Source organism: Gastrolobium bilobum, unplaced genomic scaffold, assembly GCF_033153095.1.
Source record: "Gastrolobium bilobum isolate Gb01-03AN ecotype WA unplaced genomic scaffold, APGP_CSIRO_Gbil_v1 utg152975, whole genome shotgun sequence".
NCBI classification, from domain to species: domain Eukaryota; kingdom Viridiplantae; phylum Streptophyta; class Magnoliopsida; order Fabales; family Fabaceae; genus Gastrolobium; species Gastrolobium bilobum.
In genome coordinates this window covers 14,245-33,215 of record NW_026897906.1, presented here as the reverse complement: position 1 = coordinate 33,215, position 18,971 = coordinate 14,245, and the positions used below count along the sequence as shown (strand labels likewise).

The following is an 18,971-nucleotide window of genomic DNA, read 5'->3' as shown; positions in this document are numbered from 1 at the left end:
CCTATATCTTATTTTGGCTAACAAATCTGTGTCAAACCGCTTATCCTTTATTTATTTTATGGATACGGTGTTTCCTTGTCATTGGATATAAAATTAACTTTGATACATATAAAAAAATTCATATAAGGGGAAAAGACAATAAAAAAAAACATATAAATCTCATATACTTTTATATGGAAATGGATCTTCTAATGTGTATTTTAACATGATCATCATGTCATGTGAGAGAGTCTTAACCATTAATAATTAAATCAATGATAATGATTGTGTAACTTCCTATTCTTATATTTTTTTCTTTCCTCCCTTATCACCAGTGGTTATAATTGCCCCACATGTTAATTAGCATACGAAAGAATCCACCATCAAAGGAGAAAGACAAAAAATATATATAAATCTCACTTAATTTTTATACGTGTATTGAAAATAATTTTATCTTCCCCACAATACATTTTTTATTTTAAATTTGTAAAATTTTAACTCAACCAACCGCTTCAAATTCTCAATTGACTCAATTAAATTCCACAGACAACGCCTCAAAATCTTAAAAAGAAAAGATTGTTGTTTTCAGCTCTAACTGCCATTATTGTTATCTCACTGTGTATTGGCAACTCAATCTTCCCTCTTAAGGCTTAACCGTTCTTCTTCTTCTTCTTCTTTAAGGCATTGCTTTCATACCCATCTTCATTTTCTTATTCTGCTTTGTTGTATTTTAATAACCTGTTATCAACAGTGATGAGGCAAAGGTCACCACATCACAACCAGGTACTGTTTCTCTCTCTCTCTCTCTCTCTCTCTCTCTCTTATGGATTCTTTCTTTCTGGACTCTTGTTGTTCTTGTTGCTGTATTTGGTGTTATGGGGTTTGTTGATTTTGGGAAACTGAGGAAAATTGCAGAGGACTTGGGCTGAACTATGTTGTTTGGGTTGGTCCTGCATACAGCTCTTCTGGGCAAGGGTGGTCTTGCGCAAATTGCTTAACATGGGAAGCAACGACTCTGATTACAGTGCTGACCCTGATGATGATGATGATGATGAAGGGGATCCTATTAGTGATTCAGACAATGAAGGTGAGTTCATACAACAATGATTCTATTATTATTTTGAGTGCCTGTGTTTTTTACATTTTGAAGATTGGTGAAGTGGGTTGCTGTGGATTTTGTTAATTTGATTAGAATTTGGAAAATTGAGCATTGGGGTGTATGTCAGTTGTCAAATGATCAGAAAACTCAAAATTGAGATTGTTTCTAGGCATTGTAGGCTGTGTTTAATGATCTCCTATGTCTTTTGGCTGTTGAACACTTTTGGTTTTGGTGTATAATGTAGAGTGGCCAAGACAGTCGCGGTTTATGGACAACAGAGGTGATGAAGCTCCTAGTGAATCAAATGGTGACTTTTTCCATTCATGAAAGCTCTAATTTATCAACTGTGAAATGCAGAATTTTATTCATTTTTTCTAACATAATTTGAAGACTGGCATAAGGCTTTTCAGTGGGTGTAAGAATGATACATCTCTGTAGTTTGTTGTTGCTTACTTGTCAGTTTGGATAATTCCTCCTGTAGTAGGCCGTTGGAAACTACTTGATTTTCTCCATTTAATATAAACATGGTTGCTAAATTAGGCAAATCAAATTGTTTACTGTCATGTAATTAAAATTTAAAACCTTTGTAACATTATTCCTGTATGGAGACATTCTTCCTCCCTAGTTGTAATCTGCTTATCACAAAAAAGTCATGGCATGCTGCTGAAATAATTAGCTCCATGAACATCCAGTTCTAACTTCTAATATTAGTCTTTTCTGATTTTTCATCTATTCTGCAAACTGTGAAGGTTTAATATATTGTTTTTCTTTATTGCTTCTGTATAATAGCCCAAATTTCTATTGAATTACAGAATTTCTTCCAAGGTTAAGGAGGCAAAAGTCTTCGACTTATAGATCTCAGTATATAAACATGAAGGAGTTGAGGTGAGGCACAACTCTCATGTTTATTTAGCAAGCAAGAGTAAACAATAGTTGCACTGCTTTGAAAGTGTGAAAAGAACTGTTTATTTTGCAGTATTTCTGAAGCCTCTCTTATCTGGATTCTGATGTATATTTGCTTCCTAGGGTATGTGTTGGCACTTGGAATGTTGGAGGAAGACTTCCACCTGATGATCTAGATGTTGATGAATGGTTTGGTGTCAATGAACCGGCTGACATCTATGTCCTTGGGTAAGTTCTCCATTGGTTGTTACTGAGAATACTTCTTAAAATACATTATGTTGAGCTGACATATATACATCAAATACTGTTAATATTCATCATGGTAAGCTGGTCTTGGCATATATGTTAATGAATTTTTGGTCCTCGTCATAAGTTTCTTTTTTCTCCTCGTTTGAATCGTATGTACACCTGAATAGATCTGATGCCATTTTGTAATGACTTTTAAAATATTTTCTGATATAATCACTTCTATTTCATGCATATCAAGATCCACCCCGTTTGTTTTACTAAAACAATGCTTTACACTTGCAGTCTTCAAGAGATTGTTCCCTTAAACCCTGGTAACATTTTTGGTGCTGAAGATACTCGTCCTGTTCAAAAATGGGAGAATATTATTCGGGAAACACTGAATAGAGTTCGACCTGCAGAACTGAAGATAAAATCCTTTAGTGATCCTCCATCTCCATCAAGATTTAAGCCATCAGATGATGTCCCTGGTATAGAAGAAGAAATATTACTTGAAAGTGATAGTGACATTGGTGAGGAAGTACATCCTTTGGATGAAGAACACAATATTTGTGATGGAGGTACTAACGGAACAATCACGGATGAAATCATGAATACAAATTTATTGGCTTCCAATGCTGCTGATATTGCCAACTCCGGTATGCCAGATGAAATTGATTTAAAGAGACAGTTTTCCTTTCCAAAGAGGTTTGATAGGCTACAAGGTTCGCAAGAAAACATGGACACATCATATGCCCAACAGGCCACTAAACTAACCCGAATGCTTAGTGGGTCTGAAAGGATTGGTTTGAGCTGGCCAGAGCCACCACTACATCTGTTATCCCAGCGAGGTTTGGAGAGGCCAACTTCTTTTAAATCAGTCAAATCCTTTAAATCATCAAAGTCGTTCAGAACATATAATTCTTTCAAGTCAATTATGGATGAAATACCTGGGATTGGTTTGCTTCCTGAAATTGACCTTGAAGCTTTAAGGAAGCGGAAAAGAAGATCTTCATATGTAAGGATTGTGAGCAAGCAGATGGTTGGGATTTTCATCACCGTATGGGTTCGTCGAAGCTTGCGTAAACATATTCAGAATGTAAAGGTTTCAACGGTTGGTGTTGGTGTTATGGGCTATATTGGTAACAAGGTATTTTCTATTTCTTCACAGTATTTTTTTTTTTTTCTTTTTTTTCCCACTGCTTGAGTTTGTATGTTTTTTATTTTTATTTTTTTAGTGATTATATTGTCATATTATCATTTGATAATTCATCTTTTGTTCTTTTTTTTTTTTTTGTTCATATACAATTTCCTGCATTATCACGTGATATTAGGTTCTTACATATTTGCTTGCTACCTACCAAGGACTGAAACACAGTAGTTATGTTTCATAACAAATCAATTGCTTAGTGATTTTGTTATCATCTTGCTGTTTATCTTGTTCAATAACAAATCAATTGCCCATCTTGCCCAAGATAATTTCCTCGCATCATGCATAAAGTTGGTTTCCTCCTTATCTTTTAATTGATCATATTTTAATCAAAATTTTGGAAAAGGGGGGAATAGCCCTCTCCAAAACCTAATAGCCCCGGCAAAGAAGGATTTATTTCGATTTATCTGAATTGATATAAATTCTTTACTAGTTACACCGATTAGTTTTAATCTTTAACATGATTTCTTGTGATGATTATGCTGATCTTTTTTTAGTTCATCTTGTCTTTTTGAACTAGATTGATTTAATATTGGTAATATTTAATATTGAGTCGTGCAACCATCTGATCAATATTATTTTTGCATCAGATTGTAAAAACTTTTTCAATTTTTCCAGGGATCAATATCTGTAAGCATGTCCATATATCAGACGCTATTTTGTTTCATATGCACTCACCTTACATCCGGTGAAAAGGAAGGAGATGAACTTAAAAGAAATGCTGATGTTCATGAGATACTTCGTAGAACCCATTTTCATTCACTTTCTTATATTGGACTTCCCAAAAGAATCCTTGATCACGAGTGAGTGCTTGCTTTAATATACTATGACAAACCGAATTGTTATTATACTTCCTTTTTAGAACTGTTGTACATTTTTCTACATTATATGTTTACCTTGTGCACTGAATTACCTGGTCCTTCGTTTTTTTGTCTTTTTGATTAATTATTTGCTCTCATCTTTCTATGGGTTTATCATTTTTCTATGCCTTTGAATTATATTGAGCCCAAAATTGTGCTTATAGTGGGAAATGGGAGTTTGACATGGACTGAGGTGGCTACTTATATTTTTAAAAAAAAATTAGAATGTAAGGAAATTGATGAATTATCTGGTTGTGTCCTCTCAGACCAAAATCAAACACATGTACTCTAATACGAAGGCTATATGAGATCCACCGAACCCTCCAATGCTTCGACTCTGTTTCCCATTTCTCCCCCAAAAAAGAAGCTGGTAGGCCAGACCAATTGTTAGGGTTTTTTAGATGGAAGAACTCAATTTTATTAGTAAATAGCCCAAAAACAGATCAAGAGAAGCAAGAATGGAAAGAATGGAGAAGTGGAATAGTCCACTGTTACTGAGATTTGCGGAACAAGGAGAGATTAATGCTGGGGTCTAATAAGTATATATAGCGATTAATGCGTTGTAGTTTGTATTGTATCATAATACATCATTCACAACAATATCAATATTATTTTATTACTCTGGGTATTCATTTTCCTCCTGTACCTGAATTCATATTATCTCAACATGTCATAACAGGCTGTATTTGTTGCAATTGAGCAGCCTTTTCACTTGTATTTAGCTTTAGATAAAGATTATGTGGCTCATGGATTTGCTTTTATGACTCCTGACTCCTCAATGGTGTGCCAATGAGTTTCTATCCAACATAAAATAAGCCGTAGTGCCTGACACTAGTTGTAACACCAACATGAGAGCCACTGACAATAACCCTTGACAATGGAGGGTTACCTTTTCTCTTGAACTTTACACTTATGTTGCTATATAAATGTGCACTTGGTACAGGGGAATGGAAAAGGCAGGGTAAAGTGCCACAAAGTGCCTTTGCAATGAAGGCAAAGTATTCTGGTAAGGCACTGCCAGCCTAGGCAAGTACTAAGTACTGTGGAATGCCTTTATACAATCTGTAGATCAGAAAGAGTTGGTATAATTATGTATTACTTAAGTGAAGCAATTTCTATTTGATTGACAAGTGCATTACAAATAACATTCTGGTAGCTAATTCTTTGTCTCTGGTATGCTCTCACGCACGCACATATTCATTTTGTGATTCCATCACCTTTATATATTCTGTAATATCAATGTCTTGATATGGATTTCAAATGCATAGATAATAAATTATAGGAATGAAAGATGTACATAAAGAAACAAAGAAGAAAACAAAATTAGACTAGTTGTCCTATAGTTAGAAAACATTTGCTATTTTGTCTAGTTTTACGTATGTGGTTATAATTGTTATTGTCTTCTTCATTAAGTTTGGTATAACTAATAAGCATGTTTGGTCTCTCGTTTGGAATCCCCATACCATGTTTTGGGCAAAAGCTACAAGAAACAAGTTGTGCCCAAACCATGATATGGTGGGGCTTTCCTAATGGGAAACCAAACACACACTACGTTACTAGGAGAGACACTAGCTGAAATTATTGCATGATATTATAGTATGACTTGTTTCATGAAATATGATATTTCATATTAGGGACAAGGTGTTATAGCAATGTGCAGCTTTTGTTGTTGTATGGTGTTTCTACCTCTCTGGTCGGATGAAAATACTAAAATAATTAAGGATAAACCTTGCTTCTGTCACTCTTATGGGAGACAGTTATTTTTATGGAATTGTTTTGGATTCTGATGAAGGTCATAGAAATGAGGATGTTGTTATGGATGAGTGCACATATTAGGCTGGATAATGCTAGGAAAGAGTTAATCAGAGAGAAGGTTTGATTGTCTTCTATTGAGGAAAGCGTGATGACAAACCATTTTGAGAATGGTTTGATCTTGTAAAATGTTAACCTACCTGCATGCCCTGTGAGAAGATGTGATATTACAAATGATGCCTTTTAAAGAGGGGTAGAGGGAGACCAAAAAGGTCATGGTGGGTTACTACTATTAAGAAGGATATAGGGTACATGAGGCTTCATTAATTTATAATACAGGATTAAGCTGACTGGCATACTAGAATTCTTGTAGCCAACCCGTGGTGGGAATAAAGCTTGATTATTGTTGTTGTGCAGTGGGATTGCCATGAGATGCTTTCATGATGTGTATTCCTTTTGCTGTTTGGTTTTTGTTCTCTATATGACTATGTACTCTGTTTATTTACTTCTCTACCAGTCTACCTTCCTTCCCTTCTGAAAAAATCCTAGTTTTTTCAAATTTAATGAAGAAGAGTAATCCATAATGTGAAAATCCTAAAGGTTAATTTCTTCTAATATTTTTGCCAGTTTTTATTTGATTGAGATACTGATATTTGAATCTAACTATATAAGCAGAATATCTTATATGACCAAATAATTCAATATTCTTTAAGCATTTTGTGTGTTTAAACCTAGGGGAAATACTTTCTCATGTCACTCATACTTCGATTTATGTACTTTGTTTTTTATTTTTTTTAATTTCTTATGGTAGGACCCACATGAAATATGTGTGTAGGAAAATTTCTCCTCTCATGTGAAAGGAGAAAAACAAAACCCTTCAACCAAACCACTCCCATTAAACCCCGGCTAGCGAGGTTGGGGTGATGACAATCATTGTATGTAACATTATCCTTGTATATTAGCAAAGAGATTGTTTCTCGAATTCAAACCCATGATTGAAAGTCCCAAAGGAGCAACTTTATTGTTGATCTAGGCTCGCCCTCTTCATTTTGTGTGTTTAAAGTGGTCAAAAATAATTGCAAGCCATAATTTAGTAACTTAGGTAGTTTGCCCACTCTTGTTTCATTCACTTGGTTGGTGCATTTTTAGCTTCCTTCTGTTTCTGTTTGGTCACTGAAATTCCGTGTTTAAATGTTGTGTTTTATAATTGCTTAATCAATTCCAATTTATGTACAGACGTATAATTTGGTTGGGTGATCTGAATTACCGTATCAACTTATCAAATGTGGAAACAAGAGCCCTTATCTCAAAAAAGCAGTGGTCAAAATTGGTTGAGAAAGACCAGGTACTATAGAAACTCTTATATTTAGTATGTACTGCACCAGAACATTCCTCTGGAGCACAATTTACAAAGTCGAATCTGGTGTTTTCTAACCTGATTGGGTTGAAGCCAACTTAGAGGCTTTTTTTTTTTTCCAAAAACAATTCTATAAAGTAACTTTTTGGTCCCTTGATCTCTTGTTTGTGAGGTGTAATAAGTAAAAATCTTTTGCAAAACAGTGCTGCCATTCTAATGTTAGTTTCTTTTCATTTCATACTAAATTAACGAGTCATAATACTGCTAGTTAAGAGCATTATTTCAATTATAACTTTAGATATGTAGTGATTGGTTATAGAAGAGATTGATTTAAATATAAATATGCACTTGTTAGGTACAAAGTGTGATAGTGAAGTAAAAGTTTAAGACTTGATTGTCACTATTTATCAGTGTCTAGAAATTGTAATTTTAATTGTCATTTAGTAATAAATTTGAAAGCTTCGGTGTAGAAATTTATTCTATTTGGTGAATCTATTTATTTCTTTCTAAACCAAGAAAATTTATTTATAGAAACCAGAAAGTGATGAAATCAATAATAGAATATGAATGACTATTTGTCCATAGAAATATACATTAAAATGAAAAATTTCAAAATACTATTAATCCTATTTCGTGTTAGATATATAAAATATCAATATTTATGTAGGTGATTTTACCCTTTTATATATATTTACATTCGTATTAAACATTGTATATTATGAGATTCAAAAATGAAAAACTGATAGGAGATATGTGAACAAGTCTTTTGTCCAGATCAATGTCATTGCTATTTGGAAACTGAAAAATTGTATTTAGTACTTTTTTTCCATATAATTAACTCTCCACTGTGTAGTTGTAAGCACAAATTTCGTTTTCTCTTCCCTGAATTGCATGGTTCCCAATTGGACCAAGTTAGATAGTTATACTCCATAACACATGTACTTGTTCATTTTAGTTCCATGTGTTTTGAAATGCGAAAAGAATCTGCTTCGAAAAATGAACTCTAGTTTTAATGTGACGTTCTGGCTGTTTCGTAAATTGACACAATCTTATTATGACAGCTTGTGCAAGAACTCAACAACGGTGCATTTGGAGGATGGTCGGAAGGCATGTTAAACTTCCCACCAACTTATAAATATGAGGTTAATTCAGATAAGTACTATGGAGATGATCCCAAGGTTGGAAAGCGTGCACCAGCTTGGTATGCTTTTGTTTAACCTGAGATCCTGCTTCCTTGTTTGCTAATATTGTTCTCCTATGTTTATTTATCTATCTTCTAAAATACCATTGTCTTATCATGTTTTTAACTTTCTTAGGAATATCTCATATTGTTCATTTTGGGTGACCACCTAAAAGTCAAAGACTCAAAATTAGATGTTTTGGATTAGATATCTGGTTTTGGAAACAGATTGAATGACTTGGTAACTTTTTTAGCCAGAATTCCATTTTCCCCCCCTAATATTTTATTTTAAAATTTGAAGAGCTTTAATGAAAGCAGATTTTTCTAGACTGACACTCCTAACCTGAGGCATGTGAAAATAGTTTTTGTTATTTGTGAGATCAAGAGAAGTTTTTTTCTATTCTTCGCTTTTATAAGGTTAAATCAATTTGAAGGTCCCTTTACTATTTGGAGACTTTCAATTAGATCTAGTGCACTATCAGACCGAATTCGCTGACATGGCATCTTATGTAGGCACAAATCTACAGTTGGCAGGGGACAAATTTGATGAGTTTAGTTAATATTTGGGACAAAAATAAAACTTTTAAGGGGCAAGAAGTGAATTTTTCCTATCCTAAATTTTTTGAAAAATTATTTTTTTAATATACATTGATTACTAAAATTTATGTTAAATTGTAACAAATAATTTGATTTGTTTAATATTTGATTGACATGTAGCTTGGCTTGTCATTGGCACGGCATAGATACTCGGTTAGTAGGTCTCCGGATTTAACCTATGAGTCACTACTCAAATTTCATATAATTCATTAAATATACAAATGTTAAATAAAAATAAGAACAGAAATAATATAAAATTTACAAAAAAATATAAAAAAGTTATATTAGCATATAAATGCTTAGTTTATTAGTTTACTAAGCATTTATATGCTAATGGTGAACTTGGTATTTATATGCTAATAAGTTAAAACTAATGAACTTCACAACATAATTTCTATAATACATTTACTCTCAAGTAGTCCAATTCATATAAATTTGATGATTCGATTGAGTTAAAAGCCAAATCGAGTCAACCAAGTAGGCCCAAGAACCTGGTGGTTCAACTCGATTCATAATGCTTCGTTAACATTACCAATTTATTGGTTGGCCTAGAGTGACTAGGAGATCAGAGAAATTCTTAGTTTGGCATTGCCTACCATAGGAATTCAAATTAACAGTTAATTTATGCAAGGTTTTGCGGGTCATTTTAGAAACACACCAATGTCCAAAAAATACCTTTATACTTTTCAAGTGTTGATATAAGTGCTTATGGTAGACAATGACTTCCTAAAATTCTCTTAAGGGATCAATTCCTGATCTAATTGGCCGATTCGGGCTAAGTCTGATAATGATGCTTGCAATAAAGCAAGGTTTTCCTCTATGTAATGCAATAGTTGAGCTAGATAGGATTTGATACTAATACTTCTACATGCTCAAGAAAATATATAGCAATTGTATAACTGTGCCACTGCCAAGCATATGTTCTAAACAGAGATCTGCAGACACTTGGAGACTTGTCCAAAAGGTCTTACTTGAAACTTTTGGAAAATTCTGAATGCTGTCAAACTGAATATGTTAATTATCACCCTGAGTTTTTGAAAATGTTTTTACCTTAGTTATGTCCTTAAACCTGGCTTCAATGTATACTAGTGGTGTCTGTTACATACCTTTTTTTATTAATGAATTTTCTTTACGTTTATAATCACCTCTCAGGTGTGATCGGATTCTTTCATATGGAAAGGGAATGAGATTACTGAGTTATAGAAGGGCTGAGCTCAAGCTGTCAGATCACAGACCCGTGACTGCCACATATATGGCTGATGTTGAGATGTTCTCTCCCAGGAAGCTACAGCGAGCCCTAACTTTCACTGATGCAGAGATTGAAAATGAAGAGGTCATAAAAAAACTTAGGTAGTTGGATTTTAGCTGCTTAATTGGAACAGGTGAATTACTTCATATTATAATATATAAGCTTGTCTTGGATGCATAAGATTTGAATGAACTATTCTCACCCAATTCAACCCCTCACTCTTGTTGAGAATCATAAGTCATAACCCTTGCAAAAAGCAACTTGAGGGAATGTCTTGGCCATAATAATACTACTAGTCAATGGAAATTGATCCTCTAGATTCTGACCAAGTCATTTGAGACAATGTTAGGCATCCATTGACAAATCAATGGTAACAAGAGGCGAGGGAGAAAATGCGTCAGGATAGAGAGTGAGGAAAGGATCACTGTTAGTATGTCTATTAATGGTTGAGATAATTTTAAATAACCTGGTCACATTAAATGCGACATGAGAGGATCTATTCCCACTAGTCAAATTCCTATTTTGATATTTGGTAAATATTGGATCCTCTTGCCATATCTGTTTTGCCTTGGTCACCGGATATATTCTTCATTACTTAGTTAAAAGAGTTTGGTTACTAATATTTCTGGTTTGTTACTTCTGTTAAGGGGTTAGACCATGCCACATTAAGTTCAGAATTAAACACTTCAACTAATAGGGTTCCAATTTCTTGCACCTGCCAGTTTTTCCAAGTTTTGACTTTACCTTTAGTATCATATTTTTATTCTCTTTATGCTTTTGTTCATTGTAAAACCATTCTGCATGAAATCCCGAGTTGTGAAAAATAGGGGTGAGAGAAATCCTTATACGTAGCCTTACTATTGTAAATATTAGAATTGGTGTTGTAATTATTTACTTATTATTTGTATTAACTAGAATACTCTAGAACTGTCTTTGGGCTTAGCCCATTAGGTTTTTTTAATCTCTTTAAATAGAGAACCCTTGTACAGATATTATACAATTCAATAATATACAACTTTTTACTTTCAATTTGGTATCAGAGCTCTCGATCCTAAGGGCTCTACTTCCGCGACTACTGTTTTAAAGCAAAACCCTTATTTTTGCCTCTCGCCGCCATCAGCCGTCACCAGAAATTTTTTCCGGGGACCTTTTGGACCTAGAGGACCATTATTTGTTCAGATCAGTATCACCATTGACCACTGTCTCTGGTCACTATTCCGGCGAGTCTTTTGGTGACTGTTCTGGTGATCTACCCACGGTTGTGATCACCACGACGAGGCGATCTTCTTTGTCTAGGACCCATCTCGAGACTGTCCCTCACGCTCCCTCTTGCGTGTGAAATAGACGTGCCCTCCCATACCTTGCAGCGGTGCGTGTGACATCTTCTGCACGCGCGACTTGGATAGACCAATTCGCCTTCTCATTGCGAGTCCGGATCTGTGCTTACCGTTGTTTTTTGCCTCAGTCACGAAGTCAAACAGTGGTCCCATAGTGGTTTCGTTACTGTTCCGACGACGGTTTTCACTCCCAGAGTGTTTTTGTTACTGTTCCGGCGAAGGTTTTTCATTTTCTTTATCGTCTTGAACTTTATGTCAAACGTTGAAGATACTCCGATCAATCAACCATCTGCTACACCTTCTATGACTTCTCTTAGCCCAAATGATCTGCCTGCTCTCCATCAGAATTATCGTCTTAATGGAAAAAACTATTGTAATGGTGTCAGCTTGTTCGTCCCATTCTCAAAGGGCGTCGTAAGATTGCTCATCTTGAAGGACCTGTTCCCGCCATAACAGATCCAAAATTTGCTAATTGGGATGACGAAGATTCTCTTTTTATGACGTGGCTATGGAACTCTATAACTCCTGAGGTTAGTCAACATTGCATGTTCTTACCTATTCAATGAAACAAAGATGCCGCCACCTGCTACGATCTTCGGAATAGGATTTTTTCTACCAAGCAAGGCTCTTTCTCTGAAACAGAGTATTATGGCATTCTGAATGCATTATGGATTGAGCTTGATCAGTACAAGAGTTTGAAGATGAAGTGTAGCAAGGATGCAGCCACTCTGGCCACCTCTGTTGAAAGAAATCAGATTTTTGATTTTTTTGTGGCCTCAACTCAGAATATGACCCTATTCGGGTTCAAATCTTGGTAAGGAAAAATTACCTACTCTTTCTGAAGTTTTTCACACTGTCAGGGGTGAAGAAAGTCGTAGGGCTGACATGATGGATACCAAATTGTCCGAAGGATTTGTCATGCTCTCATCTAAAGCCACTACTCCAGCTCCTTCTGATTCTCAGCCCACTGACGGGTCTGCTAACTCATGCACTCATTCTTTTATTTCTTCTTGTACTGATTTCAAAACTTCATGGATTGTGGATTCTAGTACTGCTGATCATATGACTTGCTGCAATGACCTTTTTCTTTCTTATAATCTTACTATTGGTATCCGTACTATAGCCGTAGCTGATGGATCACACACATCAGTAGCAGGTTCTGGTACGTTAAAATCCAACCCTCCTTATGTCTCAAGAATGCTCTCCATGTTCCCCAACTTTCTACCAATCTCCTTTCTACTCATAAGCTTACTACAGATTTGAATTGCACTGTAACATTTTTCCTTATTCATTGTGTTTTTCAAGATCTCACAACGGGGAAGATGATTGGAGTTGCTAAGGAGCAGGGTGGGTTGTATTATCTGGTTCCAGACTTTGCTGCAGAAGGTACCATCGATCAGACTTTGATGACTCGTCAGTCTACTTCAGATTCTCTTATTTGGCTTCATCATAAGCGCTTGGGTCATCCTTCTTTTAGTTTACTTTAGTCTATGTTTCCGTCTTTGTTTGTGTCGCAGTCTGTTGAGTCTTTTAATTGTGATGTCTGTCAATTTGAAAATCATCATCGTGTACCATTATTCATTCTGATGTTTGGGGGCCTTCCAAGGTACCTAATGTTTCTGGTGCTAAGTGGTTTGTCTCTTTTATTGATGATTATACTCGGACTACATGGATCTTCTTGATGAAAGATAAGGCAGAAGCAACATAGTTGTTTATCCAGTTTTATTATATGATTGAAACCAGTTTGGTAAACGTATCAAATGCTTGAGATCAGATAATGGTACAAAATATGTTAATCAACATCTTTTCCAATTTATTAAAGACAAAGGAATGGTTCATGAACTCATATGCGTGGATACCCCTCAACAAAATGGGGCTGCTAAAAGAAAAAATCGACATTTGCTTAAAGTCACCAGAGCATTAAGGTTTCAGACATCTGTACCCAACTTTTACTGGGGAGAAGTTGTATTAACTGCAGCCTATTTGATTAACCACTTACCTTCCAGAATCCTTGGCCATGTAAGTCCTGTAGATCTCATTACCTTCTTTTTTTCCTTCTGTTCCAATTATGCAGAGTCTCCACTCTCGTATCTTTGGATGCATTGTCTTTGTCCATGTCCATAAACAGTATCGGAGTAAATTAGAGCCTCGAGGCCTTAAGTGTGTCTTCCTTGGTTATGCTCTCAACAAGAAAAGATACAAATGTTATCACCCTCTGAGTCATAAATTATTTGTTTATGGATGTTAGTTTCCATGAATCTGAGTCTTACTTTCTACCTCTTCGGCTTCAGGGGGAGAACAATATTGAAGCTTCTTCCATTTTCTTTGAGTCTGAGTCTCCCCTTCTGTTACCTACATCATCTCCTACCCCAGTAGTTACACTACATGACAATAAGAAGGAAGACTTAGTTGATGAGGCTGAAAATTCATCTGATTTCTCTTATGACATGCTTCCAATTGATCGACAGAAAGTACGTAAAGCTGGGACACCTGAAACTATTGTACCAAAGGAAGAAACAACCCATACTGTCTCACCAGCAATTGTAATCGTCTGAACCGCTGGTAAGTATTGAATACACTACTTCTTTTATTCCTAAACCTGATATTAATTCTGTTGACTTACCCATTGCTGTAAGAAAAGGGTAAAGGTATTGTACCCAACAACCTATTTCTCATTTTTTCTCCTCTGAGAATCTCTCTATGGAGCATAGAAGCTTTATTACAGCATTTGACTACATTTCAATCCCGAAATCAGTACATGAAGCATTAAGGATGACAATTGGGTTCAAGCCATGCATGACAAGATGAATGCATTGGAGAAGAATAATACATTGGAAGTCGTAGACAGGCCAAATGGAAAAAAGGCAGTAGGATGTAGAGGAGTGTATACTCCGAAGTATAATTCTGATGGGACTCTTGAAAGGTATAAAGCTCGACTGGTTACCAAGGGGTGCACACAAACCTATGGCATTGATTACGAAGAAACGTTTGCTCCTGTGGCCAAAATGAACATTGTAAGAGTTCTATTGTCCCTTGCTGCTCATTTTAATTGGGATTTGAGACAATTTAATGTGAAAAATGCCTTCCTCAATGGGGAATTAGAATAAGAGGTTTACATGGAGATCCGACCAGGATTTAACTCTACAAATGGAGAAAACAAAGTTTGCAGGTTAAAGAAAGCATTATATGGCTTGAAGCAATCCCTGCGTGCTTGGTTTGGAAGATTTACAAAAGTTATGCTTTCATTGGGATATAAGCAAAGTCGAAGGGATCATACACTTTTCTTTAAACATTTTCAGGAAAGTAAGCTCACTATCCTTCTAGTTTATGTTGATGACATTATTATAATAGGGGATGATATAGATGAGAAGCATGCTCTGCAAGAAAGACTGACTAATTTAAAGTTTAAGACCTTTGAAAACTGAGATATTTTCTTGGGATAGAAGTTGCTCATTCAAAACAAGGGATCTTTATTTGTCAACGGAAGTATGTTCTTGATCTCCTTAAGGAAGCAGGAAAACTTGGGTGTAAACCTTTCAGTACTCCAATTGAGCAGAATCACAAACTAGGAAGTGAAAATGAGAGTCATCCAGTTGACAAATGATAGTATCAATGAATAGTGGAAGATTGATATACCTAGCTCATAATAGACTTGATCTAGTTTATGCAGTTAGTATTGTTAATCAATTCATGCATGATCCGAGGGAAAAACACCTGTGAGTTGTGGATAGGATTCTTCAATATCTAAAAAGCACACCAGGAAGAGGACTATTATTCCAGAGAAGAGGAAATTTAGCCGTAGAAGTGTATACAGATGCCGATTATGCTAGATCCGCGACTGACCGACGGTCTACCTCGGGCTATTGTATGTTTCTCTGTGAAAATCTCATAACATGGAGAAGTAAAAAGAAAAATGTGATTGCTAGGTCGAGTACAGAAGCAGAATTCCGGGCCATGGCTCAAGGCATCTGTGAGTTATTATGGCTGAAAATTATTCTCGATGATCTCAAGGTGAGATGTGAAGGGTCTATGAAATTACTCTGTGATAACAAGTCAGCTATCTATATAACCCACAATGTGATAACAAGTCAGCTATCTATATAACCCACAATCCAGTCCAACACGATCAAACCAAATATATTGAGATTGATTGCCACTTCATCAAGGAGAAACTAGATAGCGAACTGATTACTACTCCATATATTCTGTCTAGTTGTCAATTAGCTGATGTCTTGACTAAAGGTTTTCCTAATGATAGGTTTTAAGAGCTTACTAGCAAGTTGAGAATGATAAATATCTATCCTCAGCTTGAGAGAGAGTATTGTAAATATTACAATTAATGTTGTAATTATTTACTTATTATTTGTATTAGCTAGAATACTCTATAAGTGTCTTTGGGCTTAGCCCATTTGGTTTTTTTCAATCTCTTTAAATAGAGAACCCTTGTATAGATATTATACAATTTAATAATATACAACTCTTTACTTTCAATTCTTACTCTTATATTTTTGCAAAGAGGTTGTTTTTTGGATTCAAACCATCATCTTTCAGTCACAAAATAGCAGCTTTGTTCGAAGCTCACTAATAAATTGGTTATGTTATTAAAGCATTATGCTGAAGCGCTATAACCAATTTACCTGTTGGAGTTCAATTCTCAATTTATTCAAATCAGACCTGGTGCAAGCTTGTCTGTAAGGTTGCTAGAATCTATTTAGTTTTAAATCACTCAAAAGGCTAAAACAATGCCGTAATGGCTCCAAGAGTTACTCCAAATTTTCAGTAGAGTCCACAAAAGTTATCAAGCCCTTCCTTATTATATTCACTGGTTACCCTAGGATTGCATCAACTATAACTAGTCTAGGTCTCACGATTATCAACTTGAATATATTGAACATCTCTTATATCATGCTTCTGATATATGTATCCTATTCTACTTTCTGGTGCAGGGATACATAATGAGTTCTAAAGGATGTAAGTATTTGCAGAATTTCAAGGAGCATCAGTAACAGCTACTTCACAAAGAAGATTGCCAAACTTGATATTAGATTCATTCATTCATTCATTTTTTTTTTTTAATTTTTTTTTACGTCAACGTTTGTATAGGAAACAGTTTTATGATTTGTCTTTTAGGTATCCTACCAATAGGATTTAGTACTAGTTGGTTAATTGGCTGCATCATGTGTATGTCCTTCTAGGTTTGAGGAGTTCATTGTATCAAGATCTTTAAATGGAAGTTTTTATTTTTATTTTTTTTATGTTTATAGAAATAAGGGTTAAGTCAATATTTTATGTGATTTTTTCTAAAATTACATATTCTCTAATTTTTGTTTTTATCACTTATCTCTTATGTGATTTATTTTTAAGTCGAATTGCACTGTTCGCGTGAACAATAAACAAATCCTTGTCTCATTTCCAAATACTTAAGTTTTATTTGAGCTTTATACATTTAATACTAAAAGTTGATGTAATATTTTTGCCTAATGGAAATAGAAATAGAAATTGATATAATATTTCAATAACCTTGAGTTCGCATTTAATAATAAAAGATGATTTTCATTAGAAATTGAGAGAGCAACAACCTGAGTATATGCTCTCTATTGCATTTGAAATTCAGCAACCATCTGTACGAACCAAAAGGAATCAGTTATCAGTATTAAACAACATCCTTCTATATATATATTTATACAAAACGACCCATATGCACAAGAAAATAAGGATGGCCATAAGCCCATAACCCATTCTTTTTGTGTCTTCGATCATTTGAGCCAGTAATTTATTTTTATCCTCTAGACTTTCTTCCAGCTGCATCACTAAGTTTCGTTTTCTTTTTCATTTTTCAAGCTTTATTGAATGATATCTCCATCTCAACTAAGCACGTGGGAGACTAGTGCTAATTAGTTGTTAGTTTGTTATAACTGCCTTTGCTTACGTGTATACTCTCTTCCATATTTCTCTCGATCAGTTTTGTATATATACTGATCCTCATGTAATTCGCAAATTAATACAAACAGATTACTTTTTTCTATGGTCTTTGTTCTCTTTCTCTCAGTTTCTATTCCAAGGGTTTCTTTAAGCTTTGCAGTTTTTCATTCAATGATTGGAATCTCTTAATAATTATTCTTTTTATATATAGTTTAAACTGATAGACGAGACTACATTAATGATTTTATATATTTTTAATACTTTACATCCCCTCTTTTCTAGCATTACACCCAAGATTGACCCATTTGAAAAAATAAATTGCACTTCATCAGTATCAGTAGGTAGGGATAACAGAACTGCTTCAACCTAATGGGTTGTCTCGTTTAATCCATCAATTATGGCGAGTTGAATTGAGATTTTCAATTTACCAACCCACTTGAATCTGCTATGGATAAGAGCATATCAAAATGGTTTGATCCGTTGAGAGGGTTTTTTTGGAAAATAATAATTAACTATATTTTACAATTCTTTGATCTTCATTCGATTCATTTTACATCCATGGAAACATAAATTTTAATTTTTTTTTTTACATTTTTAATATATAAACAGATTCAAGGGGCGGGGCAAGTTGAAATTTTTTACCCACTTTTTAAAACGCGCCGAATCGAATTACGCGCCATCTCTGCTTACAACTTGCAAGCACAAATTTTCTTTAAATGTTAATAAAATTAAAAATTAAAAGTACTCTAAAACTTGCCTTATAATTGGGACATCCCACAAATGGTCTCTCAACATTAATTGTGCCACGCCATTTGAATTGGAAATAAACTTCCACACTAACGTCTTCCATTCCATCCATCCACCAGAATAATAGGCAAAAAATGGAGGGCATATTTGGTACTTTTTAAAGCTAAAATTCACTTTTAAGCTAAAGTTAAGAAAAAGAGATTAAAAAATAAAAAAAAAAGCTGTTTGATGATTTTATAAAGCTGTTTTAATTTTTGAAGGAATGAATACAAAATAATTAATTATTAAGATGGATTATTAGAGTAAAGAGTAAAATTGATAAATATAAATTTGGAAAAAGGGTGAATTTAAAAAATATATATGGAAATTCTAAAACGCTAATATATATCTTAAAAAAAGCTACTCTTAAAAGCTTTTAGCTTCTTTTTTTTTTCATTATAACAAAATACTCTTTTTACAATAAATAAAATTTTCCAAATAGACACGAAGAATAATTTATTTTGCATATTCATGCACGAAAGAATACGTGATTTTGAGTGGATTCAACACTTTAC

The 18,971-nt window shown here is 34.5% G+C and overlaps 1 protein-coding gene across 1 annotated transcript; it reads left to right on the top strand.

Moving 5' to 3' along the window:
- Positions 1 to 732: 732 nt before the first annotated feature.
- LOC133311317 (type IV inositol polyphosphate 5-phosphatase 3-like) lies at positions 733 to 16,970 on the top strand. The gene is made up of 11 exons (XM_061512340.1): positions 733 to 762; positions 895 to 1,066; positions 1,323 to 1,385; positions 1,891 to 1,963; positions 2,105 to 2,209; positions 2,513 to 3,356; positions 4,035 to 4,219; positions 7,265 to 7,373; positions 8,447 to 8,586; positions 10,315 to 10,512; positions 16,695 to 16,970. Exons 1-11 carry the CDS (start codon positions 733 to 735, stop codon positions 16,702 to 16,704), a joined length of 1,929 nt encoding a protein of 642 aa, XP_061368324.1. The 3' UTR covers positions 16,705 to 16,970.
- The last annotated feature ends 2,001 nt before the right edge of the window (positions 16,971 to 18,971 follow it).

What these genes read in the sequence shown, in the direction of transcription:
- LOC133311317 (XM_061512340.1), top strand. Translation starts at nt 733, where the DNA reads ATGAGGCAAAGGTCACCACATCACAACCAG. An exon ending in GCTGACATCTATGTCCTTGG is followed by an intron (nt 2,210 to 2,512) that starts GTAAGTTCTCCA and finishes TTACACTTGCAG; the next exon opens with TCTTCAAGAGATTGTTCCCT. An exon ending in TGGGCTATATTGGTAACAAG is followed by an intron (nt 3,357 to 4,034) that starts GTATTTTCTATT and finishes CAATTTTTCCAG; the next exon opens with GGATCAATATCTGTAAGCAT.